Genomic DNA, 13,679 nt, shown 5'->3' with positions numbered 1-13,679 from the left:
CTAAAAGATACTTTGACATTTTTAGGAGATAACATAAACAATATATTAGTAAAGCCCTTTCCTGAAAAACTCAAAGCTTTTTTACCAAAACTTTGTAAATTTATATTGCTATAAAATTATTTTGGTACTTACAACTTTGCTAAAGTTTCCCCATATTCTAAACTTTAATTAATAAGGCAAATCAGAAAGGGTTTTAAAAACAAAAAACAAACAAAAAAAAAAACACTTTGAGGGAATATTACAAGTTCAGGATGCATTCAACCTAATTTCTTTCACCAGGTCCACTTATTTGTTCACTCAGCAAACATTTACCAAAATCTTTCAGTGAACCAGTTACTCCCCTAGGCACTAAAGTTACATTAGGGACAAATACAAGGAACCTGTTCCCATGAAGCTTATAATCTAGTCAGGAAGATAAACAATAAACTAATAAGCAAATAAATGTAAAGATAACATAATATTGAATCAAAGAAAAAAGGTATAAAGAAAAAAAAGGCTCAGTATGAGGACAGAGAGGGATAGTTACATGATAGGATCAAGGAAAGTTTCCCATGATAAAATGTTTCTTGACGTAAAATGAGAGAGAAATGAAAAAGCCATTGTAAAATCAGGAAAAAAAAATTTAGGTTTAGCAAAGAGAATATGCAAAGGCCCCAAGGCAGGAATCCTGACTGATAAGCCCTTTGAGAAAAAACAAAGAGGCTAGTATGACTGGAATGTAGTGAATGAAGAGAGGGAGCGGGTATACTGGTACCAATAATGCAAGATAACATTAATTTCATATTCTTGAAAATCTTCAACACACACACAAATCCTCCATCTTCTTTTGATGAGGGGGGAAGGAGATGGGAGGAGGAAGGAAAAGGAAAGAAAGGAAAGAAGAAGAGGGGAGGGGAGGGGAGGGGAGCATCTCCATGAATGGGATTAGTATGCTTATAAAAGGGACCCCAAAGAATGTTCTCAGTCCCTTCCACCATGTAAGGACACGTAAAACAGGAAGCAGACCATCATCAGACACCAGATATGTTGGAGTTTTGATCTAGGAATTTCCAGCCACCAAAACTATGAGAAATAAGTTTCTGTTGTTTATAAACCACGCAGTCTATGACAGTTTGTTATAGCAGCACAAACAGGCTAAGACAGGAGGGAAGGAAGGAGGAAGAGGAGAAGAAGACCAAGTGGGAGCACTTGGTCATCAGTGGCCAGGCATGATAAGGATTTTTAATATAACCACAAATATGATTGGAGGCTACTGGAAGGCTAGGTATAGGAGAATAACATTATCTGATTTACATTTAAAGAAATGCAAGGTTAAGATGGCATCATATATTATTCCTAATTAAGCATAAAAGAGAAAGCCATTTTGCTTTTCAGTCTGATGTAAATAGCTTAAAATCTAGGACCCACTCCTAGATAGTGGTTTTTTGAACCACTATTACATGATAAACTGAAGGCAGGTTTTTACGCTCCTTCAGAATAGAGAAACACAAATTACAAGTATTTTTAGAGTTTTATTTCCATTTATAATATTCTATGCATAATTTTGCAAATGCCCCTTTCAAATAGTAGAGACAATCTAAGCCTAAATATAACATTTATTAATACTTTGCATGTCTACAGGGCATAAGTGAATTCACAATAAGCTCCACACCTGATTTATGATATAACATCCTCATCACTACCCAAAAGACTTAATACAAGTCTAAAGAAAAACATTGGAGCTCACCTCACAGAACCTTCTGGAACATTTGGCACATACAAAGTAACAGGAAATGGGTACTGACTGGAAGATTTCATGGTTGCCATTGCCCGTAAGGCCTCCACTTCATTACGTGGAGAAGAAACCTTCATACATCCTAAGTAGGTCAGTTTGTTAAATAAAACACTATCTTCCTCAGGTAGTCCACTTGGAGAAGATGGTCTCGGTGTAGAAATTTCTGAAGAAAAAAAGAAAAGAAACACTCAAAATTCAATGCAAAACTCCACAGTATAATTTTATCAAATGTCCAAAAACAAATGAAATATTTCAAATAAAATTTAGGTCTCTCTGTAGTTTCACTTCTACTACTGTTAATCCTAAATCTTAATTCAGAGTTCTGGAAGTGGCCATTTGGTACTTTCAAATCTCCCAAAATATTAACTTACTTACCTATAAATTCTTCAGAGGAAAGAAAAAAAATTTTAAGCTTTATATTTTTAAAATATCAAAAATATGGTGCTGGCCGGGCGCTGTGGCTCACGCCTGTAATCCTAGCTCTTGGGAGGCAGAGGCGGGCGGATTGCTCAAGGTCAGGAGTTCAAAACCAGCCTGAGCAAGAGTGAGACCCCGTCTCTACTATAAATAGAAAGAAATTAATTGGCCAACTGATATATATATAAAAAAATTAGCCGGGCATGGTGGCGCATGCCTGTAGTCCCAGCTACTCGGGAGGCTGAGGCAGGAGGATCGCTTGAGCCCAGGAGTTTGAGGCTGCTGTGAGCTAGGCTGACGCCACGGCACTCACTCTAGCCTGGGCAACAAAGTGAGACTCTGTCTCAAAAAAAAAAAAAAAAAAAAAAAAATATGGTGCTAAACTGATACAGAGTAAGGAGAAAAAACTAAAGACAGTGTGATACAGCCTAAAAGTAATAAGGATTAGATAAAAGTAAAATGCGTTAAAAGTTTATCTTGACTATAAAGATCCTTCACAGCACCACATTCACTAAATAGCCCAACTTCCTAAGCAAAAATAAACATGTTAAAATGTTATATCTCATATCAATAACAACAAAAGTCAAGCTCCTTATTTTACTCCTCCTGGCCTGTTGACTTTCATGAACTATGTAAGTGCACCAATGGAATTTTTTCCCTCAAAATAATGATTTTTCATGGAATGATTCTATGATTGCTTTGCCCAATTCCATCCTCTACCCCCCAATAATGAATTTCTAAAAAAAAAAAAAAAAGTTCACTTTAATTCTAAGCACAAAATGCAGCAAAGGCCCAATTGTGGTTAGAGAATATCATTTGCATCTATCAGGTAGTATAACATTCTCCCTTTCTGTCCTCACTAAAATCCACACATTTATCTCCAACTCCTCCTGTCTGTTACCCACATCCATGTTGCACAAAATTGACCATACCTATCTTACTCGAACTAGATCCCTGCAGCATGTTCAAATTCTCATTACCAGGATTTCTCTTATAGGATTTTAATAAATATTTCAAAAAAGTCATTTCATACCTCTCAACTCCAGCTTTTAAATGTCATACTAAAATATGCAACCTCACCGCTGACTTTTTTGCTGAGAAACTAAAGCCATGCAAAATGAACTTTCATCTACTATGTTCTTCAATGAATGAAACATGTTTTTCTCCCTTTTGAATCAGTTCAATATACTATATTTCAAAAGGGATAAATAAAAAACTCTAAATACATTTAACATGTTTAAATTATTTGTTTTGTATTATATTGTTATATGCATATATGTTATTAGGTACTTTTGTTATTTAGCAAGCATTTATTTAACAAAAATTATTCACAAGTTCCTATGGTAAAACCATGCTTCAGTGATTGACTAGCATGGGTAGATTAAGTAGTTCAAGTGGTCTAATATATGTGTAATTGGAGTTCTAAAAAAGAGAAAAGAGGAAGCAAGAAAAAAAGCTGTCAGAAGAACTAAATATTTTAAAAATCTGTGTAACCCAATATTCATAAGTCTATATAGACCCCAAATATAAAACAGTGCAGAAATGACATATGATAAAATTGGCAGACAAGGCCTTTACAATAGCTGTTATAAATATGATCAAGGATTTAAAAAATAAAAAACATCTAACAAAAAAAGAAAAATGAAAGACATAAGAAAAGAACTAAAAGAAATTCTAGAATTGAAAAATACAAGATCTGAAGTGTTCCCAGATAGATATAATAACAGATTTTAAATTGCAGAAGAAAAGAAGAATGTTAAAGGAAGTTCCTTAGGATAAAGGAAAAAATGATACTCGAGGCCACTGAAGAGCATCAAAAGTTATACATATATGAAAAAGACTTTTTCCTTGCTTTTGAATTTCTAAATTATATAACAGACTATTTAAAGCAAAAAAAAACCTCAGTATTTTGTATTATAGAATTTGTAACATATGTATAAGCAAAATGAATGACAGCAGGAGCAAAAAGTCTACAAAGGAACAAATAGAAGATTCTTATAATATACACAGTGTTATAATATTATTAGAAAGTATATGTGTTAAAGATTTGGGTTATAAATTCCAGAGACAACCACTATAATAATGAAACAAAATTACATAGCTAACACGCCAATAATGGAGATGAAATGGAACATTAAAAAATACTCAATCCAAAAGAAGGAAGAGTGGAGAAAAGAAACAAAAACCAGAAGTGACAGAGAAAACAAACAGCAAGAGGGCAGGTACAATTAGATCCAAATATATTAAAAATTAAATGAAAAGTAAATGGTCCATTTCCTCCTCATTATGTAGTTTTTGGACATATAGGTTTTTATACTAATCAAAAATAATGTTTTGTATTTCCATGGTGTCTATTGTGACCTCTCCTTTTTCATTTCTAATTGAGTTTATTAGAGTCCTTTCCCTCTGAATTCTTATCAATCTAGCAAGAGGGCTATCAATTTTGTTTATCTTTTCAAAAAACCAGCTTTTGGTTTTGTTGATCTTCTGTATAGTTCTTTTGTTCTCAATTTCATTTAGTTCTCCTTTAATCTTAGTTATTCCTCTTCTTCTACTAGGTTTGGAATTGATTTGCTCTTCCTTTTCCAATTCCTTCAGACTGTTTATTAGATTGTTGATTTTTTAGCTTTCTGTTTTTTGAATGTGAGCGTTTAATGCTATTAATTTTCCTCTCAGGTATGCTTTCGCTGTATCTCACAGGTTTTGATAAATTGTGTCTCCATTATCATTTAGTTCAAAGAAACTCTTGATTTCCCTGTGTATTTCCTCCTTGACCCAATAGTTATTCAACAATAGATTGTTCAGTTTCCATGACTTTGTGAGATGGTAAGTATTTCTCTTGGAACTGAACTCTAATTTTATACCACTATAATCAGAAAAGATACAAATTCCTGGAAACATAGAACCTCCCTAAGTTCACCCAGGAGGTAATAGAATTCCTGAACAGACCAATCTCAAGCACAGAAATTGAAGCAACAATTAAAAACCTTTCAAAAAGGAAAAGTCCTGGACCAAACAGCTACACTTCAGAGTTTTACCAAACATACAAAGAACTCATATCTATACTATACAAATTATTCCACAACATTGAAAAAGATGGTATCCTTCCTAACTCAATCTAAGAAGCCAATATTACCTTGATATCAAAGCCAGGAAAGGACACAACAAAAAAAGAAAACTACAGACCAACGTCCCTCATGAATATAGATGCAAAAATCCTCAACAAAATTTTAGCAAATCGAATTCAGCAGTATATAAAAAAAAATAATAATTCACCATGACAAGGTGGGCTTTACACCAGGGATGCAAGGCTGGTTCAACATATGCAAATCTATAAATGCAATTTGTCTCATAAATAAAAGCAAGAACAAAGACCATATGATTCTCTCAATGGATGTGGAAAAAGCATTTGACAAAGTCTAGCACACCTTTATGATAAAAATTCTTAACAAAATAGGCATAGATGGGTCATACCTTAAAATTATCAAGTCCATTTATGATAAACCCATGGCCAATATCATAATGAATGGGGAAAAATTGAAACTATTCCCACTTAAAACCAGAACCAGACAAAGTTGCCCACCATCTCCACTTCTATTCAACATAGTGCTGGAAATCCTTGCTATAGCAATTAGACAAGAGAAGGGAGGAATTAAGAGAATCCAAATGGAGGCAGATGAGATCAAACTTTCACTCTTTGTCAATGATATGATATTATATCTAAAAAACCCCAAGGATTCAACCAAGAGACTCCTGGAATTGATAAATGAATTCAGTAAAGTCTTAGGATACAAAAATCAATAAACACAAATCAGAGGCATTCATATACGCCAATAACAGGCCGAAATTCAAATCAAAAACACAACACCTTTTACAATAGTCTCAAAGAAAATTAAATATCTAGGAATATATTTAACGAAAGATGTGAGAGACATATACAGGGAGAACTACAAAACATTAAGAAAAGATATTGTAGAAGATGTAAACAGATGGAAAAATCTACCTTTCTCATGGATTGGTAGAATCAACATCAAAATGTCCATACTACCTAAAGTGATCTACAGAATTAATGCAATCCCATCAAAGTACCATCATCATTCTTTACAAATCTAGGAAAAATAATTCTACACTTTGTATGGAACCAGAGAAGACCTTGTATAGCCAAAACAATCTCAAGTAAAAAGAACAAACTGGGAGGTATCAGTCTACCAGACTTCAAGCTGTACTATAAAGTTAGAGTAACTATAACAGCATAGTAACTAAAACAGCATAGTATTGGCACAGGAATAGAGATATGGAGGAATAGAGATATGGACCTTTGGAACAGGACTGAGAACCCAGATATAAAATCATCCTCATATTGTCATCTAATCTTTGACAAAGCAGACAAAAATATACACTGGGGAAAAGAATCTCTTTTCAATAAATGGTGGTGGGAAAACTGGATAGCTACATGCAGAAGACTGAAACTGGATCCCCACCTCTCGCCACTTACAAAACTCAATTCAAAATGGATAATAGATTAAACCTAAGGCATGAAACCTTAAGAATCCTAGAAGAAGATGTTGGGAAGACCCTTTCAGACATTGGCCTAGGCAAAGAAGTTTTGAAGAAGAACCCCCCAAAGCAATCACAAAATCAATCCTAGGCAATAAAAACAAAATAGGAGGACTTCAAACTATACTACAAGGATATAGTCATTAAAACAGCATGGTACTGGCACAAGAACAGGGACACTGACCAGACAGAGAACCCAGATATAAAACCATCCTCATATAGTCAACTAATCTTCGACAAAGCAGACAAAAACATACACTGGGGAAAAGAATCCTTATTCAATAAATGGTGCTGGGAAAACTGGATAGCCACATGTAGAAGACTGAAACAAGACCCACACCTTTCACCTCGCACAAAAATCAACTCATGCTGGGTAACAGACTTGAACCTTAGGTGTGAAACTATTAGAATTCTAGAGGAAAATGTTGGAAATACTCTGCTAGACATTGGCCTAGGCAAAGAATTGATGAAGATGACCCCAAAGGCAATCACAACAGCAATAAAAATAAACAAATGGGACCTGATCAAATTAAAAAGCTTCTGCACAGCCAAAGAAACTGTTAAGAGAGCAAACAGACAACCCACAGAATGGGAGAAAATTTTTGCAAGCTACACATCTGATAAAGGGCTGATAACTAGAATCTATTTAGAACTCAGGAAAATGAGCAAGAAAAAAATCAAACAACCCTATCAAAAAATGGGCAAAGGACATGAACAGAAACTTCTCACAAGAAGACAGAATAATGGCCAACAAATATATGAAAAAATGTTCAACATCTCTAATCATCAGGGAAATGCAAATCAAAACTGCAATGAGATATCACTTATCTACAGTAAGAATGGCCTTTATCAAAAAGTCCCCAAACAACAAATGTTGCCGTGGATGCGGAGAGAGAGGAACACTCCTACACTGCTGGTGGGACTGCAAACTAGTTCAACCTCTGTGGAAAGCAATATGGAGATACCTCAAAGCGATACAAGTAGATCTACCATTTGATCCAGCAATTCCACTACTGGGCATCTACACAAAAGATCAAAAGTCACTTTATGAAAAAGACACCTGCACTCAAATGTTTATAGCAGCACAATTCACAATTGCAAAGCTGTGGAAACAACCCAAGTGCCCATCAATTCAAGAGTGGATTAATAAAATGTGGTATATGTGTACCATGGAATACTACTCAGTTTTAAGAAACAACGGTGATATAGCACCTCTTGTATATTCCTGGATACAGCTGGAACCCATTCTACTTAAGTGAAGTATCTCAAGAATGGAAAAACCAGCACCACATGCACTCACCAGCAAATTGGTATTAATGGATCAACACCTAAGTGGACATATAGGAGTAACATTTATCGGGTGTTGGAAGGGTGGGAGGGGGGGCGGAGGGGATGGGTATATACAACCACAACGAGTAAGATGTGCCACATTTGGGGGCTGGACATGCTCTTACTCGAGGGGGGAGGGGGGCATGGGCAATATATGTAACCTTAACACTTGTACCCCCATAATATGCTAAAATAAAAAAAAAGAAAAGAAACAAACTTTAAATATATAGGCACAAATAGGTTAAAAGTTTAAAACTAGAAAAACATATACTATACAAATACTAATCATAACAAAACTATATTAGTATCAGAAAAACCAAACTTCTGAACAAGGAATATTAACAAGCGGAAAAGGGACATTTCACAATGATAAAATGGTTAATTCGTTAAGAAAACCTGATAATTCTAAGTGACTATTCCCTTAATACCAGACCTTCAAAATACCTGAAGCAAAAACTAACAGAACTAACTAGTCAAGTTAAAGTAAAAAGTCTGTTATAGTTTATCTCTCTCATAAATTAATACTTATATGAAGGCAACTACCTAAAAGCTCTTTTTTAAAAGTAAATAATAACAGGCAAGTTGGAGAAGGAAGTCAAAACTTCAAGAACCTATGTTACATTGTTTTCTATTTTTTTCATCTTTATCTCTCTGCTTTGACCTAAGGGTGGCCCAAGTTGCAAAACTGTGCAGTAAGCAACAAAACTGTGAGAGAAATCAATCTCTCTGGCCAAAGGATAAAAAAATAAGTCTGCAAACCAGAGAATGTTTGGGGAATCATGACTTTTGTTTTTCTTTCCCACTTCTATCACAAGGCCATCCTTAGTCACAGAACAGCCTGCAATGGTGGTAGTGGTGATGTGGCTGTAAGTATCTAAAATGTGGAGGGAAAAACCCAGTCGCGATGGCTAAAATACCCCCCCAAGCAAAGAGGCCCCTATGGTCCAAAAACAGAAAATAAAAAAAATTTTTTCCTCTAGAAAAAGCGAGAAAGAAGGAAAATAAAATCTTCATTATTTTTTTCTCTCTTTTCTCTTGCCGCTTTGTCCTAGAGTTGGCTCCAGCTATGCAATTCTGCACAACAGCACAAAGGAGAAAAATTCTAAGAGAGAAACCTGTCTTTCTATCAGGGAAAGAAGGACAACGAACCCAAGGAAGCCAGAATATGGGGAAATCCCAGAGAGGAGAAAGTTGAAGAAGATAATCCCCTAATTCTCACATGAACTAATACAATTTGTGGGCTCACTGCCATGCTATACATGTGTGGACCCAACTGAAGAAATATAGCAAAAGTTTTGAGAATGGAATTGACTGTAGAATCAGAAAACAAGACAGAACTTGCAGTCTCGACAAAACCAGGTTTATTGTCTGCTAAAATAAAACAAAATCAACATTTTTCAGAGGATTTTAACTAGAAACAGAGTATCAAAACATAAGTTTCAAAAAGTATGGAGAATAAGCCAATTACTCAACAAACAAAAAAGCATAAAAGGGTGATCAATTTTTAAAGAAAAAAGATAATCAACAAATTCTAGAATAAGTTAGTTTAGTAAGGTCACAGGATTCAAGGTCAATACACACAAAAAATATATTTCTATATACTATAATAAACAATTGGAAATCTAAATTTAAAAAAAAATACCATTTAAAAGAACACCAAAAGTATATATCTAGGTATAAATATATGTGCAGGCAGGATCCATATGCAGAAAACTGCAAATCAATGACAAAAGTAATCTAAGATGACTTAAAAATATGAAGAGATATATTGTGTTCACAGGATTAGATGGCTCAATATTATTAAGATGTCATTTCTCCCCAAATTTATCTAACAATCTCAACCATAATCCCAGAAGAAATGTATGATATCAACAAACTTATTTTATAATTTTTACGAAAAAGCAAAAAAAAAGGGAATAGCCAAAATCATTTTGATAAAAAGCGTCTACTCAGCACAGGAAACAATCAAAAGAAGTGAAGAGACAACCCACAAAATGGGAGAAAATATTTGCAAACTGCCTGAAAAGGGATTAATAACCAGATATATAGGGGGCTCTCAAACAACTCAACAGGAAACAAATCAAATCATCTAATTTAAAAAATGGCAAAACGAAGACACATTTCTCGAAAGACAATATACAAATGGCCAACACGTACATGAAAAAATGCTAACATCACTAATCATCAGAGAAATGCAAATCAAAACTATAATGAGATATCATCTCACCCCACTTAAAATGGCTTTTATCCAAAAGACAAGCAATAACAAATGCTGGTAATGATGTGGAGAAAGGGTACTCTCATACACTGTTGGTAAGAATGTAAATTAGCACACCTACTATGGAGAACAGTATGGAGGTTTCTCAAAAAATAAAAAATAGAATCACCATATGATCTAACAATTCCACTGCTGGGCATATATTCAAAAGAAAGGAAATGAAGGCCATGCACGGTGGCTCCCACCTATAATCCTAGACCTTTGGGAGGCTGAAACAGGAGGATCACTTGAAGCTAGGAATTCAAGACCAGCCTGGGCAACATGGCGAGACGCTGTCTCTACAAAAAAAAATTTTTTTTTTTTTTTTTTGAGACAGAGTCTCACTTTGTTGCCCAGGCTAGAGTGCTGTGGCATCAGCCTAGCTCACAGCAACCTCAAACTCTTGGGCTCAAACGATCCTTCTGACTCAGCCTCCCGAGTAGCTGGGACTACAGGCATGCGCCACCAGGCCCGGCTAATTTTTCTATATATTTTTAGTTGGCCAACTACTTTCTATTTTTTTTAGTAGAGACGGGGTCTTGCTTTTGCTCAGGCTGGTCTCAAACTCCTGACCTCAAGTGATCCTCGTGCCTCGGCCTCCCAGAGTGCTGGGATTACAGGCGTGAGCCACCATACCCAGCCAACATTATTATTTTTAATTAGCTAGGTGTGGTGACACATGCCTGTAGTCCCAGCCACATGGGAGGCTGAGTTGGGAGGATTGCTTAAGGCCAGGAGTTCAAGGTTACTGTGAGCTATGAACATGCTACTACACTCCAGTGTGGGTGACAGAGTAAGACTCTATCTCAAAAAATAAATAAATAAATAAATAGAAGTAAATCAGTATATCAAAGAGATACCTGCACTCCCATTTTTACTGAAGTGCTATTCACAATAGCCAAGATATGGAATCAATCCATTTGTCCAGCAATGCACAATAGAATACTACTAAGCTATAAAAAAGAATGAAATCCTGTCATTTGCAACAACATGTGTGCAACTGGAGGATGTTACATTAAGTGAAATAAGCCAGGTACTTTACTTACATTAAGTGAAATAAGATAAGTATTGTATGTTTTCACTCATATGTGGGAGCTAAAAATTAAAAAAAAAATAATGGAGATACAAAGTATAATGATAAATACCAGAGGTTGGGTTGGGAAGGGTAGCAGGAAGGCAGGGATCAAATGCAACTGATTAATGGGTACCAAAATACAGTTTCATAGAATGGATAAAATCTAGTACTAGGTAGCACAACAGGGTGGCTATAGTTAACACTAATTTATTGTATATTGCATATTTATTATATATTTTTAAATAACTAAAAGAATGGAATTGGAATAATCCTAAGAAATAATAAATGCTAGTGGTGATAGACAGCCCAATTACCCTGATTTGATCATTATATATTCTATGTCTATATCAAAATATCGTATATACTAAATATATACAACTATTAATAATAAAATAAATAATCATTTAAAATAATCATAAAAATTAAGATTTTTTAAAAGTAAAAAATAAAATTTTTTCAAAATTTAAAAAATAATTTTGAAAAGAAACAAAGAGGATACACACTCCTTGATTTTAAGATTCATTATAAAGCTACAGTAATCAAGACAGCATGGTATTGACAAAAATAGGCATATAGAGCAATGAAATAAAAAAGGTCCAGAAATAGCCCAACATATATATGATCAATAGATTTTTAACAAAGATATAAAGGACATTCAATGGAGAAAGAATTGTTTTTTCAACAAATAAACAATGAAACAATGAACACCCATATTTTAAAAAAACACTGACTCATACCTCCTATTAAAAAAGGCAACACAAAATAGATCATAGCTCCAAATGTAAAACATAAATCTATAAAACTTTTCAAACAAAACATGAGAAAACCTTTTAACCTTTCTGAATATTTCTTAGATATGACACCAAAAGCATAATCCATAATAGAAATAACTGATACACTGAATTTAATCAAAATTAGGAACTTCTTCTGTTGAAAGACATTGTTAAGAGAATGAAAAGACAAGCCACAGACTAGGAGAAAATATTTTCAAATCACCTATTTAATAATGGACTTTTAAACAGAATATACAAAGAACTCAAAATTCAATAACAGGAAAACTAATCTAATATATAACTGGGCAAAAAATTTTGAAAAGTTACTTCACCAGAAAAGACATGTTGATGGCAAATAGCATGTGGGAAAATGATCAACATTATTAGTCATTAGGGAAATGGAAATTATAACAATGATATACCATTACACACCTGCTAAAATACCTAAAACTTAAAAATTGTGACCATACCAAATGTGGGCAAGGATATGGAACAAGTAAAACTCTCACACACTGCTAGTGGCAATGTAATGGTACAACCACTTTGGAAAGCAGTGTGGCAGTTCCTTAAAAAGTTAAATGTACACCTACCATGTGACACAGCCATCCCACTCCTAGGTATTCATCTAAGAGAAATTAAAGCATATGTCCATACAAAGACCTACTTACAAACAGCAACTTTATTTGTTGTAGCCCAAAACTGGAAACAACCCAAACAGACCTCAACAAGATATATCCATACAACAGAATGTTACTCAGCAATTTTTTTTAAAATGAACTTTTGATTTTTTTCAAAAAAATCAGCCCCCAGCCCCATACCCATTTCAAGTAGATGTATCATAATTATTGGGCCTGGACTTAAGATTTTATGTGACTTTATTTTTGGGTTCAAAGTTTCTAATACTACTGATAATGATGATGATGATAAATGTTTTCTTAGGTAGATACTTTGTGCCAAGCATTTTACAAAACTTTATATGAATGATGTCATTTGATCCTCCAACATACCTATAATATAAATTCTATTTTTATCTCTACTCTATTTTTTTGTTTGTTTGTTTGTTTTTGTTTTTGAGACAGAGTCTCACTCTGCTGCCTGGGCTAGAGTGCAGTGGCATCAGCCTAGCTCACAGCAACCTCAAACTCCTGAGCTCAAGCGATCCTCCCACTTCAGCCTGCCAGAGTGCTAGGATTACAGGCATGAGCCACTGCCACCTGGCTGAGTCTTGTTTTTTTAATCCATTCAGCCATTCTATGCCTTTTGATAGATAATTTAATCCATTTACATTCAAAGTAATTTTTTTTCTTTTTTTGAGACAGAGTCTCACTCTATTGCCCCAGTCAGAGTGCTGTGGCATCAGCCTAGCTCACAGCAACCTCAAACTCCTGGGCTCAAGCCATCCTTCTGCCTCAGCCTCCCAAGTAGCTGGGACTACAGGCATGTGCCACCATGCCCGGCTAATTTTTTCTATATATTTTTAGTTGGCCAATTACTTGC

General features: G+C 34.7%; 1 protein-coding gene across 3 annotated transcripts in view; it reads right to left on the bottom strand.

Annotated features, from left to right (window-relative positions):
• Nucleotides 1-13,679, bottom strand: part of RABGAP1L (RAB GTPase activating protein 1 like) — a 689,918-nt gene that overhangs the window by 607,630 nt on the left and 68,609 nt on the right. For all 3 annotated transcript variants that reach the window (XM_076000395.1, XM_012765066.3, XM_012765067.3), the window contains one exon: nt 1,727-1,937. In XM_076000395.1, the coding sequence (XP_075856510.1) occupies nt 1,727-1,937 (211 nt within the window). The remainder of the gene's footprint in view (nt 1-1,726; nt 1,938-13,679) is intronic.

This window comes from Microcebus murinus, chromosome 2, assembly GCF_040939455.1.
Source record: "Microcebus murinus isolate Inina chromosome 2, M.murinus_Inina_mat1.0, whole genome shotgun sequence".
NCBI classification, from domain to species: Eukaryota; Metazoa; Chordata; class Mammalia; order Primates; family Cheirogaleidae; genus Microcebus; species Microcebus murinus.
This window is presented reverse-complemented; position numbering and strand designations above follow the sequence as displayed.